Source organism: Oncorhynchus gorbuscha, linkage group LG21 (assembly GCF_021184085.1).
Source record: "Oncorhynchus gorbuscha isolate QuinsamMale2020 ecotype Even-year linkage group LG21, OgorEven_v1.0, whole genome shotgun sequence".
Lineage (NCBI taxonomy): Eukaryota > Metazoa > Chordata > Actinopteri > Salmoniformes > Salmonidae > Oncorhynchus > Oncorhynchus gorbuscha.
Genome location: NC_060193.1, coordinates 35,606,290 through 35,629,173, shown reverse-complemented (window position 1 = coordinate 35,629,173; position 22,884 = coordinate 35,606,290). Strand labels below are relative to the sequence as shown.

The 22,884-nt window shown below is 42.9% G+C and overlaps 1 protein-coding gene across 2 annotated transcripts in view; it reads right to left on the bottom strand.

Moving 5' to 3' along the window:
* The window catches only part of LOC124007736 (serine/threonine-protein kinase 4-like), a 68,679-nt gene that overhangs the window by 37,508 nt on the left and 8,287 nt on the right, over positions 1 to 22,884 (bottom strand). The window contains exons 2-8 of one of the 2 annotated variants that reach the window (XM_046318468.1): positions 15,707 to 15,787; positions 12,800 to 12,935; positions 2,492 to 2,620; positions 2,184 to 2,298; positions 1,699 to 1,863; positions 587 to 754; positions 242 to 379 (exon numbers count right to left, since the gene is read on the bottom strand). In XM_046318468.1, coding sequence (XP_046174424.1) covers positions 242 to 379; positions 587 to 754; positions 1,699 to 1,863; positions 2,184 to 2,298; positions 2,492 to 2,620; positions 12,800 to 12,804 — 720 coding nt within the window. In that variant the 5' untranslated portion in view covers positions 12,805 to 12,935; positions 15,707 to 15,787. The remainder of the gene's footprint in view (positions 1 to 241; positions 380 to 586; positions 755 to 1,698; positions 1,864 to 2,183; positions 2,299 to 2,491; positions 2,621 to 12,799; positions 12,936 to 15,706; positions 15,788 to 22,884) is intronic. The other variant, XM_046318467.1, reaches the window with a different exon arrangement.

Below are 22,884 nucleotides of genomic sequence, written 5' to 3'. Positions count from 1 at the left end.
AATAGGAAATTAACAGACAGAAAGCGAGAAAAAGAGGAAGAGAGAGAGAAGGGAGAGACTGACGTAGTAGGCTGAGTAAGGTAGTTTTGGTATGGGTGCCAGAGGGGACAGTGGCTTTGCCCCATATGGCATCATATTCTCTAAATTGTGCACTACGTTTGGCTGTCAAAAGTAATGCACTATATAGGGAAAAGGGAGGCATTTGAGATGCAGACAGTGTCGGTGAGATGGGGTCTTCTACCTGTAGAAGCTGTGTGGCAGTGGCTCTGTTCTCTGGGTTCTTCACCAGACACTGGGAGACAAATTCTTGGAACAGCTCCGACCACAAGTCTGGGTTTCGGAACGTCGGTGGAGGATTGGTAGGAATCATAAATATGGCCTATAAACAAAGCAATGTAACAGACAGAACAGAAACAAAGTCACATACGGGGACAATTTAACAACACAAAATCACATTTCAAGTCGTCTCTGTTTTCACCACTATACTCAGATTGGTTTTAGAGGGGTTGAAGCCTGAGACTGAGAAGTCTTGGACAAGTTCAATCACTAACGAAATCAGATCTGTACACATTAACAATAGACTCACCCTCATAGGGTGGATGTCTGCATAGGGAGGCTTTCCCTCTGCCATTTCTATGGCTGTGATGCCCAGGGACCAAATGTCTGCCACACAGTTATAACCAATCTCCTGGATCACCTCAGGGGCCATCCAGAATGGAGTGCCAATCACTGTGTTCCGCTTGGCCATGGTATCCTGAAAAACAGACAAGTAGTAGACATGATTTACTAATTATATTTGCACATGATATACAGAGAACATTATGAAAAATATACACCTCATGGCATCCTGGTCAGTCCTGGATTGCTTGAGCATGATTTTCGTCTATCCACAAACAATTTAGCTATATTAACTAAAATGCAGGATGTTAAAAAGGGACTACAGTATGGCACAGAAGACCAAAACTCCCATTTTAAAGGTAAATAAAAAAAGTTAGTTGACGGGAAGCATCTTTTGGTTGGGCCCAGTCCAGATCAAAAAGGTTTCAACTGATGAGACTACTAGACAAGACTAGCCAGCTTTCAGCACATTCAAGCAAGATGACGAATAAATGTAAAACTATTTCCATTGGTTGAGCAGATAAGTCTTGTTTCTGAACCTCTTCCCAAGATTTTACATAGTGAATCTTGGGAGACAAAAACAGTCAATGTTGCAGTTGTAATTTGATAGTTCAGATCAATCAAACCAAGGAATTAAATCAACATTCTTGATCAGTGGTATCAAACATAATTCCTGGAGAGCCCTGGGTCTGCTGGTTTTTTGATATTTCCATTTAATTAACCTACAATTAAGACCTAGACAACCAGGTGAAGGGAGTTCCTACCTAATTAATTAACTTAATTGATCAATCAAGTTCAAGGGAGGAGCAAAACCCAGATACTCAGCCCTCCAGGAATTGAGTTTGACACCCCTGTCCTAGTTCAAACATTCATCTCATTAACGTATGACTCAATGGCTGCGTTTAGACATACTGACAAGTTCTGATATTTTTTTCACTAATTGGTGTTTTAATCAATCAGATCAGTTCTGAAAAAGTTGTGATTGGTCAAAACACCACAGTGGAAAAAAGATCGGAATTGGGTTGCTTGTGTAAACGCAGCCCATGATCTGCACCAGCTATCTTCTGATGAATTCCTTACAGTCAGCTGTCCCGCCACCCCAAAGTCAGCCAGCTTGGCCTGGCCCTCTGCGTTTAGCAGGATATTCCCTGCCTTGATGTCTCTGTGGATCTTCCTCATAAAGTGCAGGTACTCCAGTCCCTTCAGTGTGGACTGCACTATGGTGGCGATCTCATCCTCTGTTAGCTACAACAGACACGTGAGGCAAGAGACACTATAAGACATAATTCTACTTATTTTAGGGCAACGATATCCACAACTGATTGCATATGCCCAGCACTCAAAATAAATATTTTAAAATGTACAGCAAGCAGAAATGAATCAAAAACAATTAATACATTTTTGTAATGTTAACTTAAAATCTGTATAAATAATGTTGACATTGTTAAAATAGTCAGGTCTAAAATAATTGGCACCATCAATAAAGATCAGCAAAAACACAATTGTTTGCAAAAACATATAGACGATATTCAGTCAGATTGGACATGTTGGATGTAGCATGTTACCGTTTTGTTGCGCAGGCGAATGATGTCGGAGACAGAGCCAGCTCCGCAGTACTCCATTACGATCCACAGGTCACTGTTCTTAAAGTAACTTCCGTAGTATCTCACAACATGGGGACTGAGGATGCAAAAGAGCCTAATGAGTTTGCCTATTTCTGGTACCTTGTCTATTTTACACTAATCATATAAACCATATGTTCCACTCTTCTTCTGTTCACAAATAATGTTACCAACACAGCAACAGATTATTCGATCTGACGACACAGAAGCAAGTCAGGCAAGCAGAGGAGGTAGAGTGGAGGGTGCCTCACCTGTTACACTGCTGCATGATGGAAATCTCTTTGATGATCTCCTGCAGGTCAGACTCCACAGGGACCTGCTTGATGGCCACAATCTCCCCAGTCTCTTTATAGTTGGCCTTAAATACACTGCCATAGGACCTGCATATAAAACAGGTGTGAAAACATTATTTAATATTTTTTTTTTATCTTGGCTACTACTGAATGAGTCAACTCGTGACATGCTCCTCAAATAGTATACCTTCAGCGAAGTGTGGTCATAGGGTCGACATGATAAGTGGTTTGTTTGAGAGGTAAATAGATTAATGAATGTGGTCTTATTCTAGCACAGTGGGTTCATTTTATAAATTCTTGATATAGGCACATCAGTGTTGGGTTATGAAAATATGAAATATAATTATTCATGTCACTGAGGGAGGTCTTAGGTATAGAGGGTCTACACCAGAAGTTAATGGTTATCTGTAGGAGGAAGGTATATAGTGGGTGCAATTAAGCTTGGAATGTGCTGAGCGCAGGGACGAGATCACATGCGGCAGGCATTGATAAGGGCAGAGAGCCATGGATTAGTGATGAAGGGGGTCGAGGCCGGGTCAGGTTAAGGGAGAAAGAAAAGTTTATAGCCGTATTACTTAGTTTCATGCCTAGAAGTAAAGATAATGTTTGTTCAGATGGGTAGGAGGAGACTCAGCCTAGGAGAAAAGGTTAAATATCAGTGCTTGTGTGAAAATGTTTGTCTAATGCAGCTGTATTGATCATCTTGGAAGAATAAACTTGGGTGAGCTTTCACAGTGTCCGTAGAGTTTTTATTCTGAAAATTAGAACCTAACAGTTGGTGCTACGAGCAGGGTTCACCACGAGTTGTTGTCAAACCAGAGAGTCCTGATCAGTAGAGCTGGCAACAAACAAGGTAGACAGTTCCTACACCTGTTTCCACTCATTTTGACATCTTGGGGAGATGAGAATCGTAGGCTGAAAAATTCTAGGATACGGACCTAGAAAGAGTTTATTCAGTCGGTCCATTGTGTAACGACCGGTCGTAAATATCTGGTGTAGGGTAGGTTCCATAAAGATAGGTCCCGAGTGGAGGTTTTCCACTGCGAGATTCATGAGTGACAATACAGTATAGGGTAGGTTCCGTTTAGGATAGGTCCCTAGTGCTGAACTTCGGCAAGACGGAGCTGCTCTTCCTCCCGGGGAAGGACTGCCCGTTCCATGATCTCGCCATCACGGTTGACAACTCCATTGTGTCCTCCTCCCAGAGCGCTAAGAACCTTGGCGTGATCCTGGACAACAAACTGTCGTTCTCAACTAACATCAAGGCGGTGGCCCGTTCCTGTAGGTTCATGCTCTACAACATCCGCAGAGTACGACCCTGCCTCACACAGGAAGCGGCGCAGGTCCTAATCCAGGCACTTGTCATCTCCCGTCTGGATTACTGCAACTCGCTGTTGGCTGGGCTCCCTGCCTGTGCCATTAAACCCCTACAACTCATCCAGAACGCCGCAGCCCGTCTAGTGTTCAACCTTCCCAAGTTCTTCACGTCACCCCGCTCCTCCGCTCTCTCCACTGGCTTCCAGTTGAAGCTCGCATCCGCTACAAGACCATGGTACGGAGCTGTGAGGGGAACGGCACCTCAGTACCTCCAGGCTCTGTTCAGGCCCTACACCCAAATAAGGGCACTGCGTTCATCCACCTCTGGCCTGCTCGCCTCCCTACCACTGAGGATACAGTTCCCGCTCAGCTCAGTCAAAACTGTTCGCTGCTCTGGCTCCCCAATGGTGGAACAAACTCCCTCACGACGCCAGGACAGCGGAGTCAATCACCACCTTCCGGAGACACTTGAAACCCCACCTCTTTAAGGAATACCTAGGATAGGATAAAGTAATCCTTCTCACCCCCCCCCCTTAAAATATTTAGATGCACTATTGTAAAGTGGTTGTTCCACTGGATGTCATAAGGTGAATGCACCAATTTGTAAGTCGCTCTGGATAAGAGCGTCTGCTAAATGACTTAAATGTAATGTAAATGTAGTGGGGGTATTACCCTGCGAGATCTGTAAGAGGGACAAAACTCCCAGCTGCAGTGACAGTGAGTTTTAGGAAGATGAGAGTTCTAGCAGCTAGTGAGTAAAAAAAAAGAGGAAAAATAAGATATTCGAACACTGTTTGAGTTACGTGTAGTAGCAATACAGAGAGAGGTTGGTTTATGCCCTATGGGGAAGGGGAACCACAAAAGATTGTGTGGATAATAGGAAGAAAAGTGTGAATAATTTTGGTAATGTGGGTTAACAACAACAGTGATATTTGAGGCGCAATACTGGAATAAGACATGAAGTAATCCGTATTCTCCAGTAATACATTTGCAGACGCCATAGTATTGGTTCTAATACAAGGTATTAAGTGCCGTGACCAATTAATAGGCACAAATACCATACTACTCTCCGGGGATGTGGGTAGCGCTACCTTGGAAAATAGTTAATAGAAGGTGTTTTATAGACAGGAGTGAAGAAATCTAAAACACCCTGAAAACAGTCAGGAGAGGTTTGGGAGTAATTACTATTGATATGGCGACAGACGGCCACAATTTTCCCTGTAAAGAGAGCTAGAGGATTTGAATAAAGCCATGGAGGCGGTGAAAGAAGCGCACAAGTATTCTACCAATTCGGCTAAAACATGGGAAAATTTAGCTAACTGGATAAGATTGGTCAGCATTTCCCGACTGACAGAAAATTTGAATCTGATAGAAAATTCAGGGAGGCAATTATGACTTGGCATAATAACATAAAAACAGAATCAAAAGCTCAATATACCAGCGTGTTTATGTCAGCATTCTATCAACAAAAAATACAAACCAGTAAACACGGAATAAGGAGAAGTACTCAGCCACAGAAAGACTGGGTATGTGAGTACGTTGACCTGTGATCAAAACGGCTTTTGCGGGGGTTGTGGATGAAATAGAGCAAGATGCTTTGAGAGTGGAGTATAACTTTGCAGACGTGCGAGGGGTTAATACGGCCACAGGGAAAGTCACTAACTATAGTTTCAATGGCCAAGGTAAGACAAAGAAACGTAGCGGGATGTGGGAGACAGTTCTGTTTAAGGTGTACATACTCAGTTGGTCTTTGGAAAAGGGAGTGTAAAGTGGGAATGGAGCCTGCTGCATTCGGGGGAAATGCTGCCATGCAAGTGTTTGGATCTTTTTCAAAAGAGCAACAATGAATTCTCCAGAAAGTAGCAGGACAGGAACTTTAGTGTATGTGTATAGTGTATGGCTCGGTTCGATCGATAGTGGTTCATAGAGATTCCAGTTTCTATGTAAAGGAAGACGTATGAGATCACATCTTACCCAACTTTTTAATAGATGTCAGGGAACAAATATTGCAGATTCCTTAGGATGACAAATTGGCTAAATTTGCCACGGGAAAAATTATTTGTGGTTGAAGAATCTAGGCAAAATGCCAGAGGAATGGATTCTAAAGAGGTAACAAATGTATCATAAATGTAAGAGTTCTAAACTTCCTTAATAAGCAAGTCTCGAGTCAAAGCCAAATTGGATTTATACCAAAACATCGCACAACTGATCATATTCACACCCTACACAAAATATACTCTTGCTTTATCGACCTCCAAAAAGCATTTGATTCTATTTGGCATACAGGACTGTTCTACAAAGTTATTGAAAGTGGTGTATGGGGTAAAACATATGGCATAATTAAATCAAATGTATACTGGCAATACGTGCAGCATTAAAATTGGCAAGAACATAACTGAATTCTTTAAGCAGGAGCGGGGCCTTCATCAGGGTTGCAATCTGAGCCATGCACTCTTCAATATTTACATCAACGAATTGGCCACTATTCTAGAAAAATCCTCAGCCCCTGGTGTTAGTCTCCACAATTCAGAAGTTAAATGCCTAATCTTTGCAGATGACCTATGCATTCTGTCACCCACAGCACATGACCTGCTAGAGCAGGACTGCCAGACCTGGACCCTGGCAGTAAACCCCCAAAAATACTAAAATAATGATTTTCCAGAGAAGATCCAGATCAGGGAATTAGACCAAAGTTCTCAATTGGTACAAAATATATAGAGTACTGCACACACTACAATTACTTAGGTTTAAAAATAAGCTCAACTGGACACCTTAATGATGCAGTGAATGAACAGAGAAAGCACACAGGGCATTCTATGCCATTAAAAAGCTAATTCAAATTGAAATACCTATTAAAATTTGGCTAAAACTAATTGAATCTGTCATTGAACCAAAACCAATTGCACTTTATGGCAGCGAGGTGTGGGTTCCACCTGCAAAACAAGATTTCATCAAATGGTACAAACACCCCATTGAAACCCTGCTGCATGCAGAGTTCTGTAAGATTCTCCTACAAGTCCAGCGGAAAACTACAAACAATGCATGCAGGGCAGAATTAGTCCAATATCCACTAATAACAAAAACTCAAGATAGAACAATTAAGTTTTGGAAACATCTAAAATACAGTGACCCCCTCTCATATCATTACCAAGCCCTGCAATGCCAAGAGCTGAGCAAAGAAAAGAGTACCCTCATCCAGCTGGTCCTGGGGCTGAGTTCACAAACCTGTTCTACTAACACACTGAAGCCTCAGGACCTGAACATCCAATCAATCAGAATAAACCAAATTACAACACAGTCAAAACAAAACTACATTGCTTATTGGGGAAACACAAGCACAAAGCAAAATGCAGTGCTATCTGGCCCTAAATCGACAGTACATCGTGGCTAAATATTTGACCATGGTTACTGATCAAAACCTTAGAAAAACCTTGACAAAGTACAGGCTCAGTGAGCACAGCCTTGCCATTGAGAAGGGTAGACACAGGGAAACCTGGCTCCCTGTAGTGGAAAGACTGTGCAACCACTACACAACAGCAGAACCGGAGACGGAGCTGCATTTCCAGACAAAATGTAAAAAATATAAAACAATTAGAGAGTGTCATTTCCCCAAATTTGAAACCCTTATTCAAGGTTTCAAAGACCTCTCTGTTGAGAGGAGGCTACCCGTACTGTTGGGGGAGGACGCAGAGAGCTGTGGGTTGGCAGCGCACTACATTGCTGCCTGCCATAAGTTGGGGGACAGTGTCTGACAGACCAATCAACCTGCACATGTACTCTAGTGTATGCTTTATTGTTATTGTTGAATGTATGGTTATTTTGACCCTTGGTTATTGTTGTCCAGTTGACCATTTTTATTCTCTTTTTTTGTAAATATCCAAAATAATCTTTGGCAATATGTACAGTGGGGCAAAAAAGTATTTAGTCAAAATACCAGCAACAGTGTGTGGAAACCTTGTGAAGACTTACAGAAAACGTTTGACCTCTGTCATTGCCAACAAAGGGTATATAACAAAGTATTGAGATAAACTTTTGTGGACCAAATACTTATTTTCCACCATAATTTGCAAATAAATTCATAAATTGCAAATAAATTCATAAATTGCAAATAAATTCAATTTCTGGATTTTTTTTTCTCATTTTGTCTGTCATAGTTGAAGTGTACCTATGATGAAAATGACAGGCCTTTCTCATATTTTTAAGTGGGAGAACTTGCACAATTGATGGCTGACTAAATACTTTTTTGCCCCACTGTAAGTGGCTCGGGGAACAAAACATCAATATTTTGGGTCCATGGCCAGGAAACTCCCCAGACCTTAATCTTATTGAGAACTTGTGGTCAATCCTCAAGAGGCCAGTGGACAAACAAAAACCCACAAATTCTGACAAACTCCAAGCATTGATTATGCAAGAATTGACTGCCATCAGTCAGGATGTGGCCCAGAAGTTAATTGACAACATGCCAGGCCGGATTTCAGAGGTTGAAAAAGAAAGGTCAACACTGCAAATATTGACTTTTTGCATCAACTTCAGTGTGTGTTTGTGGCCAACGGGTGACAAAGGCGTTCAATGCGACAGTGATTTTTAACACCGAGTCCGAGCCATTAACCTGGGTACCGGCAGCAGGAGTGCAGCAGTCCTAAGACCACGCATGTTGAGTGAGCGTGGAGAGAAATATCATACACATTTCTCTCTTGTTCCTGGGTGCTGGTGGGAGAAATGGACCAGAGAGGATGGTGATAGCGGCTCAGCTGAGAGACTCGTGTACGTGGGAAAAACGGATGTATCTATTTGGATATTGAAATCGGGACAGTATCAAAGGCCATCAAATGTGACAGGCAAGAGTTACATGTGCCGTTGGGAAGATGAACTGTGTCGCTATCTGAAGAAAACTGTCTAGAATGATAAGTGAGGGAGAAGGGGGGGGGGGGGTCTACACACTGCGAACAATTTAGACTAAGTATGCACTGAGATACCGATCTTTCATTAACAGTGTTGGATTCGGGGTAAACTTTGAACATTGAGATATTAAAGACATGATAGATCAGACGCATAGAATATAAAGTAGTGAGAAGTTAATGGTTCTCTGTAGTAAGACAGATTGGCTGTGGAATGTGCTGGGTGGACGGGAGGGAGTCATGGGAATGCGATAGGTGATACGAGAGGCCATCTGTGGATTAGGCGAAGGAGGGGTTGAGGTAAGGAGGTCAGGTCAGATCCCCTGAAGGGGGATTTATTATCCTGTTACCCTCTTCCTGTCGAACCATAAGATACAAGGTTTGGAGAGGAGGGGTGTTGAAAGTAGAGTATATATACACTTGTGATGATGGGAACATGTCTTTGTCTGAATTACAGCTGTAACGACCCTTTGGGAAGAATTAAACTTGGTTAAGCTTCTCTAGTGTCCTTGAGTTATTTACTCTGAAAAATTAGAACCTAACTCCAGGCCACTTGCGACAGGAAAACAGGGAGAAAGGGGAGCTGTAATGAGAAGAGTTCTTACCGGGCAAAAAAAGATTCTGTTTATAAATGTACATTCTAACAGAGATGATGTGTGCTAAGTTGAGGAGCTTGAAAATCGAGTCATAAAGTCGAAGTAAGCACTAAGGACTGTCATTCAGAATTTGGGTTGGATAATTTATAAAATATTTTAGTTATAATTTGGATACATCAAGAGAGTTGCTTTCAAATGGTGAGGTGTGGGGGGGCATTGCTCAAATTTATTAGGCCTAGGGAGGATCTAGAAACCATATCTTTAAGTATCCTCTGGCAGGGAGGTTATTAGAGAATTTACTGGATGATAGCTTGGGTCAACCATGAAGGTTTTCTCATTTTCTTTTGTTTTCCCATGTCATCATAATTTTAATGTTAAATCACATCAATACATATAGATTGCTGGATGATTCGGTTCAAGGCTCATAGTCTGTTTGCGATAACACCCAAGGATGAAAATGAAGGAGAGGGGATGGCGACCAGCATCACATGGGTATAGAACGTAACGGTGGACGGTTCTTTCCCTAGTTTTAGTCACATCAAGAGAGGGGGGGGGATTATGAAACATGCTTTTTTCCCCCTCTTTCCTTTTTAAGTCAACATGTTTTTAGGTTTTGTGGAACATAAGAGTGATCATTGTTCTAGAGGATGGACTGATGTATATTGACTAATTATTTGAGAATGCTTTAGTAGGTTTATAACTTTATAAGTACATTAGGAGTAGAGACCATTGTGTTATGGGTTAGGTAGAATAGTATCTGAGGTAGAAGGCGAGGTACACATGAGGCCTGTGGTTGAGACTAAATGTTTACATAGGGCTGTTAAGTGGGATGGAATGTGTTTGTGGTGATCTGATGGGGCTCATAAATTAAGGTTGTGGTGATAGAGGGGTATCATTCCCAGAGACTATGTATATTGTTACAGGAAATAGCTCATAGGAGGGAGGACAGCTAACTGTGCAATATTGGGACTATGAAGTTAAATTACATTTACATTTACATTTAAGTCATTTAGCAGACGCTCTTATCCAGAGCGACTTACAAATTGGTGCATTCACCTTATGACATCCAGTGGAACAGTCACTTTACAATAGTGCATCTAAATCTTAAAGGGGGGGGGGATTACTTATCCTATCCTAAGTATTCCTTAAAGAGGTGGGGTTTCAGGTGTCTCCGGAAGGTGGTGATTGACTCCGCTGTCCTGGCGTCGTGAGGGAGTTTGTTCCACCATTGGGGGGCCAGAGCAGCGAACTGTACTGTACGGTCCATCCAGAAACACTCCCTTCACCCTGCTAAGGGACATTTAACTGTACTGTAGGGTCCATCCAGAAACACTCCCTTCACCCTGCTACGGGACATTTAACTGTACTGTAGGGTCCATCCAGAAACACTCCCTTCACCCTGCTAAGGGACATTTAACTGTACTGTAGGGTCCATCCAGAAACACTCCCTTCACCCTGCTAAGGGACATTTAACTGTACTGTAGGGTCCATCCAGAAACACTCCCTTCACCCTGCTACGGGACATTTAACTGTACTGTAGGGTCCATCCAGAAACACTCCCTTCACCCTGCTAAGGGACATTTAACTGTACTGTAGGGTCCATCCAGAAACACTCCCTTCACCCTGCTAAGGGACATTTAACTGTACTGTAGGGTCCATCCAGAAACACTCCCTTCACCCTGCTACGGGACATTTAATTGAAAGTTAAATTGAACACATACCCAGATCATGGTGAGAGTAGAAGAGATAGTTGGCATTTCAGACACCATGGTAAACTTTCAAGAAACCTGTGACTCAAGAGTTTTGTTAGATTGGATATACTTCCAACTCATTAAAATCGCTTTCCCAATTTCGAACAGCCGGCGAACACTTGACAGATTACATGCATCAGGTATTCTCACAGCAGTCACTGTAGGGACAGTAATTGAAAGAGGCTATAGTCATGGGCCATGTTAGTAGTAGTAGGGGTTACTTTTGTTGGGTTCTGAGGATATGAAATACACTTTTGTCAGAGGGAGTGCTGAGGTTTAGAGGGTCTTCACCAGAAGTTAAGAGTTATAGGAGGAAGGTATATAGTGGGTGCAACTAAGCTTGGAATGTGTTGAGTGCAGGGAAGTAATTACACGTGGCAGGCATTGATAAGGGGAGAGAGCCATGGATTAGTGATGGAGGGGGATTGAGGTCAGGTCGCCTTAAGGGAGAAATAAAAACATTTATGGTCTGTATCACTTAGTGTCCTGCCTAGCAGTAAAGAACAATGTTTGTACAGATGTGTAGGAGGAGCCTATGAGAAATGGTTAAATATCAGCGCTTGTGTGAAAATGTCTTTGTCTGATGCAGCCGTATTGAATAAACTTGGTTAAGCTTTCATAGTGTCCGTAGAAGAACACTTTAGTAGCATTGTTGGGATATCAGTTTATGAGGACTCATGCCACATGGAATTGGTAGCTGGTAATTGGGAGACCAATGAGTGATTTGGCCATAAGGGGGGAGTCTATGTATGTTGTCAGGACGTAACCCATGCATCGCAGTGTGTATATCCTCAGGTGAAAGCAGCACATGAGGAGCAGGAGATAACCGAGGGCACGGGCTGAATTCTGGAGATTGATTGTACATCAAGATACACCAGGTGGGGGTGTTGGGACAGCGTTGGTCTGGTCCACACACAGTACTCCTTATAGCACCTGCAGCGGTGAAGATCGTCATGTCTCTCCTCAGTGGATGCATAGTTCTCACGAGATGTAAGGTTCAGCTGAATAATGGGTGAGCTTGAAAACGCCATGAGAGGAAGCGGAGCTAAAGAGAGAGAGACTAGAGACTAGCTACGTTAAACATCGTAGTTGGGTTAGCTGCTGTATTGGTTAATGCATCACATGAAAAGGATAGATGTTGGGATAATCGTACTCTAAACAACATTTTGAAGGCATAGATGTGAAAGTCGGCAGGGTAGCCTAGTGGTTAGAGCATTGGACTAGTAACCGAAAGGTTGCAAGTTTGAATCGCAGAGCTGACAAGGTACAAATCTGTTGTTCTGCCCCTGAACAGGCAGTTAACCCACTGTTTCTAGGCAGTCATTGAAAATAAGAATTTGTTCTTAACTGACTTGCCTAATTAAATAAAGGTCAAATAAAAAAAAAGTCTATACAGTGCCGAGTTACCTGAAGAGGATGTAGCGTTGATTAGAGTTAAGCACTTGTCTCAGGTAAGGTGCCTATCAGGTGGCAAAGAAGGAGGTGGGGAGCAAAGTGAGAATAACTTGGCTTGGGAACACCTCTTGGATCCAGTGGTCTAACGGGGAAGACTGGGCCAAAGCATAAGGCGGCTTTTTAGGGCTTTCATTTTTGCCGAACTCAGCAGAAAAGTATTCTGAAGGCATAGTCAGGTGAATAGAGAATGAGAATTGTCATGTTATTAAACTTTGGGTTTGCATGCATATATAATTATGCATAGCTTACCACATTGTTAATACCGTTATGTTTTGTGTTTCTCGTTGCGTTGCAAGTCTTGTGCTATAACTCTCTTAGGAACCAGAAGGAGAATGTTGAACTGGGAGAAGTCAACGGATCCAGTGGACACGTTATTATCAGTGTTCTATGAGAGATGGAAATAAGATTGTGTGATCATAGAACAGAGGCCATAAGTCTCTGAGAATTTGAACCTCACTGTGAATGTTGTTCATTTTGTGTTCATGTTTTATTATCATTGTTTGTCCATTTACAAGTAATTTACAAGTTTATTTACAGTTGAAGTCAGAAGTGTACATACATTTAAACTATTTGGCTAACGTCTGTAAAGCATATATTATTATTATTATATTTTTCACATTTAAACTATTTGGCTAACGTGTAAGTTTTTCACAATTCGTGACATTTAAAATTCCCTGTCTTATGTCAGTTATGATCACCACTTTATTTTAAGAATGTGAAATATCAGAATAATAGTAGAGAGAATTATTTATTTCAGCTTTTATTTATTTCACCACATTCCCTGTGGGTCAGAAGTTTACATACTACACTCAATTAGTATTTGGTAGCATTGCCTTTAAACTGTTTAACTTGGGTCAAACGTTTTTGGGTAGCCTTCCACAAGCTTCCCACAATAAGTTTGGTGAATTTTGGCCCATTCCTCCTGACAGAGCTGGTGCAACTGAGTCAGGTTTGTAGACCTCCTTGCTCGCACAAGCTTTTTCAGTTCTGCGCACAAATGTTCTATAGGATTGAGGTCTGGGCTTTGTGATGGCCACTCCAATACCTTGACTTTGCTGTCCTTAAGCCATTTTGCCAAAACTTTGAAAGTATGCTTGGGGTCATTGTCCATTTGGAAGACCCATTCGCAACCAAGTTTTAACTTCCTGACTGTTGTCTTGAGATGTTGGTTCAATATATCCACAATTTTACTCCCTCATGATGCCATCTATTTTGTGAAGTGCACCAGTCCCTCCTGCAGCAATGCACCCCCACAACATGACGCTACCACTCCCGTACTTCACGGTTGGGATGGTGTTCTTCGGCTTGCAAGCCTCCCCCTTTTTCCACCAAACATAACAATGTTTATTATGGCCAAACAGTTCTATTTTAGTTTCATCACACCCAAGGACATTTCTCAAAAAAGTATGATCTTTGTCCCCATGTGCAGTTGCAAACCGTAGTCTGGCTTGTTTTGGAGCAGTGGCTTCTTCCTTGCTGAGCAGCCTTTCAGGTTACGTCAATACAGGACTCGTTTTACTGTGGATATAGATACTATTGTACCCGTTTCCTTCAGCATCTTCACAAGGTTATTTTCTGTTGTTCTGGGATTGATTTGTACTATTTGCAACAAAGAACACATCTCCTTCCTGAGCGGTATGACGGCTGTGTGGTCCCATGGTGTTTATATTTGCATACTATTGTTTCTACAGATGAACATGGTACCTTCAGGCATTTGGAAATTGCTCCCAATGAAGAACCAGACTTGTGGAGGTCTACAATGTTTTTTTCTGAAGTCTTGGCTGATTTCTTTTAATTTTCCAATCATGTCAAGCAAAGAGGAACTGAGTTTGAAGGTAGGCCTTGAAATACATCCACAGGTACACCTCCAATTGACTCACAATCATGTCAATTAGCCTTTTAGAAGCTTCTAAATCCATGACGTCATTTTATGGAATTTTCCAACCTGTTTAAAGGCACAGTCAACTTATTGTATGTAAACTTCTGACCCACTGGAATTGTGATACAGTGAATTATAAGTGAAATAATCTGTCTGAAAACAATTGTTGGAAAAATTACTTGTGTCAGGCACAAAGTAATATAATAATAATATATGGCATTTAGCAGACGCTTTTATCCAAAGCGACTTACAGTCATGTGTGCATACATTCTACGTATGGGTGGTCCCGGGAATCGAACCCACTACCCTGGCGTTACAAGCGCCATGCTCTACCAACTGAGCTACAGAAGGACCACAAGTCTGTACTAACAGACTTGCAAGTCTGTACTAACAGACTTGCAAAAAACTATAGTTTGTTAACAAGAAATTTGTGGATTGGTTGAAAAACGAGTTTTAATAACTCTAACCTCGGTGTATGTAAACTTCCGACTTCAACTGTAAGTTGAACAGTAGGAAGGTATTGTTCAAGAGGGACTGTTGGGTTCTGAGAATATGAAATATACATATTCATGTCACTGAGGGAGAGCTTAGGTTTAGAGGGTCGACACCAGAAGTTAATGGTTATCTGTAGGAGGAAGGCATATAGTGTGTGAAATTAAACTTGGAATGTGCTGAGTGCAGGGAAGCGATCACGTGGCGGGCATTAATAAGGGCAGAAAGCCATGGATTAGTGATGAAGGGGGTCGAGGCCAGGTCACATTAAGGGAGAAAGAAAAGTTTATGGCCGTATTACTTAGTTTCATGCCTAGTAGTAAAGATACCAGATGTTCAGATGGGCAGGAGGAGACTCAACCTAGGAGAGAGGGTTAAATATCAATGTTTGTAGGAAAATGTTTGTCTAATGCAGGTGTTTTGATCCTATTGGAAGAATAAACTTGGTTGCGCTTTCACAGTGTCCGTAGAGTTTTTACTCTGAAAATTAGAACCTAACATCAGTAAGGAGCAGTACAGTGACTCGTGCAGCACAACTTACTCATACACCGATCAGCTGTCATTTATGACGCAACACAAGAGGGCATGTTAATCACAGACACTAACAAAGTTGAGTAACAGGAAACAAGGAAGCGGCTTAATGCATGAGTGACACGTATGACGTGGTGTTATGTTGCTCTTCTTCCTTGAGTCTAATGTAAGTCAGAGAGATAGCGGTGCTTCCCAGAACTGAAACATGGCATTTTAGCCCCAACTGTCCATAACAAAACACGTCCAGGACTCACCCTTCGCCAAGTTTCTCTAGCACATCAAAGACTTCCTCTGGCTGCTTGGTTAAACTGTCTTCACTGAGCTTCTTTAGCTGCCTGTAGGGTGGAGAAAGTTTCAAATTGTTATTAGTCATATGTACAGGATACACATGGTGTTGCAATTAAATGCTTACTTGCAGGTTCCTCGACAAAGCAACAAGAAATAAAAAGATGCAAAGTAAATGGCTCAGTATAAATAGATTAAACATTTTATCATAAGTATAATACCGGAAGGAACAATTCATTTACATATGTTTTTGGTAAGGGGGGGATTGGAGGGAAAGTGTTAATTTTGCAATCATAATAAGAGTCCGGTAGCAGCAGCTGTGATGGGTGTGTTGCCTGAATGTGTGTGTGTGTGTGTGTGTGTGTGTGTGTGTGTGTGTGTGTGTGTGTGTGTGTGTGTGTGTGTGTGTGTGTGTGTGTGTGTGTGTGTGTGTGTGTGTGTGTGTGTGTGTGTGTGTGTGTGTGTGTGTGTGTGTGTGTGTGTGTGTGTGTGTGTGTGTGTGTGTGTGTAAACTCAGCAAAAAAAAGAAACATCCCTTTTTAGGACCCTGTCTTTCAAAGACAATTTGTAAAAATCCAAATAACTTCACAGCTCTTCATTGTAAAGGGTTTAAACACCGTTTCCCATGCTTCCTCAATGAACCATAAAACATGCATGAACATGCACCTGTGGAACGAAAGTTAACATTTACATTTAAGTCATTTAGCAGACGCTCTTATCCAGAGCGACTTACAAATTGGTGCATTCACCTTATGACATCCAGTGGAACAGCCACTTTACAATAGTGCATCTAAATCTTTTAAGGGGGGGGGGTAGAAGGATTACTTTATCCTATCCTAGGTATTCCTTAAAGAGGTTCCTTAAAGAGGTGGGGTTACTGTTGGTAAGACTAACAGCTTACCAACAGGTAGGCAATTAAGGTCACAGTTATGAAAACTTAGGACACTAAAGAAGCCTTTCTATTGACTCACCAAAAGAAAGATGCCCAGGGTCCCTGCTCCTCTGCGTGAACGTGCCTTAGGCATGCTGCAAGGAGGCATGAGGACTGCAGATGTGGCCAGGGCAATAAATTGCAATGTCCATACTGTGAGATGCCTAAGACAGCACTACAAGGAGGCAAGACGGACAGCTGATCATCCTCGCAGTGGCAGACCACGCTTAACACCTGCACAGGATAGGTACATCCAAACATCACACCTGTGGGACAGGTACATGACGGCAATAATAACTGCCTGAGTTACACAAAAAACGCACAATCCCTCCATCAGTGCTCAGACTGTCCGCAACAGGCTGAGAGAGGCTGGACTGAGGGCTTGTAGGCCTGTTGTACAGGTCCTCACCATACATCACCGGCAACAACATCGCCTATGGGCAAAATCCCACCGTCGCTGGACCAGACAGGACTGGCAAAAAGTGCTCTTCAATGACAAGTCGCAGTTTAGTCCCACCAGGGGTGATGGTCGGACTCGTGTTTATCGTCGAAGGAATGAGCATTACATCGAGGCCTGTACTCTAGAGCGGGACCGTCATGGTCTGGGGTGGTGTGTCACACGCTGTGCGTTACAGGGAAGACATCCTCCTCCCTCATGTGGTACCCTTCCTGCAGGCTCATCCTGACATGACCCTCCAGCATGACAATGCCACCAGCAATACTGCTCGGTTCTGTGCGTGATTTCCTGCAAAACAGGAATGTTAGTGTTCTGCCATGGCCAGCGAAGAGCCCGGATCTCAATCCCATTTAGCACATCTGGGACCGTTTGGATCGGAGGGAGGACACACCACTGTGGGGCCCCTATGTTAAGAGTCAGTGGGGAGGAGGTGTTGTTGCCAATCCTCACAGCCTGTGGTCTGCCCGTCAGGAAGTCCAGGATCGTTATAGAGGTCGGTGTCCAGACCAAGGGTTCTGAGCTTGGAGGGAACAACCATGTTGAATACTGAACAGTAGTAAATGAACAGCATTCTCACATAGGTGTTCCTCATGTCCGGATGTGTTATGGCAGTGTGAACAGCGATAAAAATGGCATCTTCCATGGACCTGTTGGAGCGACAGGCAAATTATAGCAGGTCCAGTTTGCCTGGCATGCTGGACTTGATGTGGGAAATGACCAGCCTCTCAAAGCTCTTCATTATGACTGGGGTGAGTGAGAAGGGGCAATGGTCATTTGGGCATGTCATCTTGTTTTTCATTGGTGGTTTCCTTGAAGCAGGTGTGGACTACAGCCTAGGACAGGGAAAGGTTGAAGATGTCCAAGAAGACGTCAGCCAGCTGGTCAGCACACACACTGAGGACGCGTCAGGGATGCTATCTGGGCCAGCGGCTTTGTGAGTTTTCAATTAAAAGTTTTCTGGAACATGCCCAGGCGTTGTAGGGAGGTCATACAGGCACGTGGAGGCCACACACACTACTGAGCCTCATTTTGACTTGTTTTAAGGACATTACATCAAAGTTGGATCAGCCTGTAGTGTGGTTTTCCACTTTAATTTTGAGCGCGACTCCACATCCAGACCTCCATGGGTTGATAAATTTGATTTCCATTGATCATTTTTGTGTGATTTTGTTGTCAGCACATTCAACTATGTAAAGAAAAAAGTATTTAAGAATATTTAATTCTTTCAGATCTAGGATATGTTATTTTAGTGTTCCCTTTATTTTTTTGAGCTGTGTATTTTACCTCTTGGTGATGTAATTCGGAAAGATAATGTTAACTTTCACTGCTATGCGGATGACACACAGCTGTACATTTCAATGAAACACAAAATTGCCCTCGCTGGAAGCCTGTGTTTCAGACATAAGGAAGTGGATGGCTGCAAATGTTCTACTTTTAAACTTGGACAAAACAGAGATGCTAGTTGTAGGTCCAAAGAAACAAATAGATCTTCTGTTGAATCTGACAATTAATCTTGATAGTTGTACAGTCGTCTCAAATAAAACGGTGAAGGACCTCGGCGATCTCTCTTTTGACGAACATATCAAGACTGTTTCAAGAACAGCTTTTTCCATCTACATAACATTGCAAAAATCAGAAACTTTCTGTCCAAAAATGATGCAGAAAAATTCATCCATGCTTTTGTCACCTCTAGGTTAGACTACTGCAATGCTCTGCTTTCCGGCTACCTGGATAAAGCACTAAATAAACTTCAGTTAGTGCTAAACACGGCTGCTAGAATCTTGACTAGAACCAAAAATGATGATCATATTACTCCAGTGCTAGCCTCTCTACACTGACTTTCTGTTGAGGCAAGGCCTGATTTCAAGGTTTTACTGCTAACCTACAAAGCATTACATGGGCTTGCTCCTACCGATCATTCCAATTTGGTCCTGCCGTACATACCTACACGTACGCTCGTCACAAGACTCAGGCCTCCTAATTGTCCCTAGAATTTCTAAGCAAACAGCTGGAGGCAGGGCTTTCTCCTATAGAGCTCCATTTTTATGGAATGGTCTGCCTACCCATGAGATGGACGCAGACTCGGTCTCAACCTTTAAATCTTTATTGAAGACTCATCTCTTCAGTAGGTCCTATGATTGAGTGTAGTCTGGCCCAGAAGTGTGACGGTGAATGGAAAGGCACTGAAGCAACGAACCGCCCTTGCGGTCTCTGCCTGGCTGGTTCCACTGTCTTTCACTGGGATTCTCTACCTCTAACCCTATTACAGGGGCTGAGTCACTGGCTTACTGGTGCTCTTCCATGCTGTCCCTAGGAGGGATGCGTTACTTTATTGGGTTAAGTCACTGACGTGATCTTCATGTCTAGGTTGGCCCCCCCTTGGGTTGTTCCGTGGCGGAGATCTTTGTGTACTCTGCCTCGTCTCAGGATGGTAAGTTGGTGGTTGAAGATATCCCTTTAGTGGTGTGGAGGCTGTGTTTTGGAAAAGTGGGTGGGATTATATCCTGCCTGTTTGGCCCTGTCTGGGGGTATCGTCGGATGGGGCCACAGTGTCTCCCGACCCCTCCTGTCTCAGTCTCCAGTATTTATGCTGCAGTAGTTTGTGTAGGGGGGTAGGGTCAGTCTGTTATATTTGTATTTCTCCTGTCTTATCCGGTGTCCTGTGTCCTGTGTGAATTTAAATATGCTCTCGCTAATTCTCTTTCTTTCTTTCTCTTGGAGGACCATGCCTCAGGACTACCTGGCCTGATGACTCCTTGCTGTCCCCTGTCCATGCTGCTGCTCCAGTTTAAACTGTTCTGTCTGCGGCTATGGAACCCTGACCTGTTCACCGGACGTGCTGCCTGTCCCAGACCTGCTGTTTTCAACTCTCTCGAGACCGCAAGAGCGGTAGAGATACTCTGAATGATCCGCTATGATCCACTCCTGAGGTGCTGACCTGTTGCACCCTCAACAACCACTGTGATTATTATTATTTGACCCTGCTGGTCATCTATGAACATTTGAACATCTTGGCCATATTTTGTTATAATCTCCACCTGGCACAGTCAGAAGAGGACTGCCCACCCTTCATAGCCTGGTTCCTCTCTAGGTTTCTTCTTAGGTTCTGGCCTTTCTAGGGGAGTTTTTCCTAGCCACTGTGCTTCTAGACCTGCATTGCTTGCTGTTTGGGGTTTTAGGCTGGGTTTCTGTACAGCACTTTGAGATATCAGCTGATGTAAGAAGGGCTTTATAAAAAAAATAATCTGTCTCGAATCGAGCATAGAATGTGTTGAGCTCGTCTGGGAGGGAGGCGTCGGTAGGCACCAGACAGCTGGATTTGCATTTGCCCATGATAATCTGTAGTCCTTGCAACATGCCGAGTCAGTTGTCGAACATCAACTCAAGTTTGAGTCGGAGGTCTTTTTGCATCCCTAATGGGTTTGCAGAGCTCGTTCCTGCTTGCCTTGTACACATCGTGCGCTACTGAGTCAGAGTTCTTTCTGATGACATTGAATGCTACAGTACGGGCTCTCGGCATGGTACGGATATCTCCGCTCATCCCATAGACATTAAAACTAGTAGATAGTGATAGGAATACGTGGATGACGTGAGCGCAGTCTTAAACTCCAGATGGTGCATGAAGCCGTAAGTATTTGAATTTGAAGCACGCCATATTACTGAATGGGGCTGAATGGCACCAACAATGTTTTTGCTAAGGATCATGGTGAAAGTGGCCGTAACTAGCAAAGGATCACGGTCGATGCAGTCGTTTTCATTCTGCCTGAGAAAGTCAACCTTGTTTTAATGTCTATGAACCAGATGCTAGCCAACTGTTAAGCTTTTGCAGCAGAAGGTTCATTTCAAAGCTCAGCCTTACCAGGTCAACATTGTAATACAACACGGAATGTAAATATTAAGCATGACAAATCAGAATTACAACTGACTACCAGAAAAAAAATCAAGATTAGACTCCCTATCTATCTACTCTAGACATCATATGACCATGATCCTTCCACCTGAAAATAAAAAGTTAATGGGCTACCATCACAACAACTGATCACAACTCAGTTTGGCTAGATTGAATTACCTCAGAATAAAGTGGACTAGCATATATATAAATAACAATTATTTAATCTCAATTCTATATTTCTTTATGATTTTAGTATATCATTTGTGAAACTGCAACGTAATCATAAATAAATTGAATTCTAAATGGATTACATTTTAATCGCATACTAAATAGATATTTCAAAAACAGTGAGAGCCCATTACGTCGCCATTCTCCGCACTGTCATCCTCCGTCAGCTCATAGACATTAAAACCATGTCAGCCCCATAGACATTGGTTCAGCCCATAAATCTCCACTTGACAGGCTCGTTGACGCAGCACTTGACAGGCTCGTTGACAACACACCACACCCCCTTAGGTGCACTTGCAAAGAGCGTGCACAAGGGCGAGTCTCCTTGTAGCCTGCCGGCCCGTGATCGGTCTGTGTGATGATAATTGTACTAGTCAAAATGGATCACTATAATTACACGTCTCGATTTGTAGCAAACTTTAAAATAATAACTCACCGTGGGGATTGAACTTGATTATAAACACATTTTTGAGCACATTCTTTTTTTTATGGGGGCGGGTTGGCCATTCTGGCTATCGTAATTTACATAAGCATTCTAGTACAGACCAGGGCTTTTGGCAACACTAAGTTGCTAGCACAGTAGCCGACAAGCATAGCTCATGGCTTTGAGCTGGCTTCAAGTTCCAGACCGGACACTGGAGGCCTGGTTCATCCAGGGATTTTGGTTGGGGTATGTCCAGATTGTTGTGCCCACAATAACATCAACACATTTCCTAATGAAGCCTGTGACTGAAGATGTTGATGAATGAGTGGATGAATCTTTGAACATATTCCAATCAGTATTTTCTAAACAATCCCACAGCACCAAGTCTGCCTCCTCTACCCAGCACCTCGCTATTCTCTGTGTTGGTTGCTCCCTTTTGAGTTGCTGCTTGTAGGGCGGGAGTAGGAACACAGACGTGATCTGATTGGCCAAAGTGGGGATGCTTTGTACGCATCACAGATGTTTGTATATACTGTACATGATCCAGCATGACGGTACCTCGTGGGCCAGGATATATGTTGGTAATATTTTTGGAAAAATGTGCTTTCAACGTGCTTGGTTAAAGTCATCCACGACAATAGACTGCTTCCGGGTGAGAGGATTCTTGCTGGCTAACGATCTTGTTCAGTTTGTTGAGTGCCGCCTCTGTGTTTGCTTTTGCAGGTATGTACACAGCTGTGATAAAAACACACATGAATGAACTCGGCATACAGTATAGTCGGGTCGGCATTTTTGCATCAGAAACTCCAGGTCGGGAGGACAAGAGCTTGAGATATTTTCAACTTTGGTACAGCAGGAATTGTTGATGAGGAAACATACCTCGACCTCCCAGTCTTACCAGAATCCACCGTTTGATCCATACGTCAAATGAAAAAGCAGTCTGGTAGAATAGCATAATTGAGCGTTTCGTCCGTAAGATCTGTCTCTGTAAAAACAAAGACATAGCATTCCCTGATGTCCTTCATCGATTGAAGACTTTCTCAGAGTTCAAAGTTTATTTTCCAGTGATTGAACATTAGACATCAGGATACTAGGAAGAGGAGACAATGCTTACAGCCTAGCTTGGAGTCCCCCTTCCCTTCCTCTTTTTGTCACCTACGTTGCCTTCTGTCTTCTTGTTCAGCAGCAAATGGTACATCTGCAGTATCTACAAGG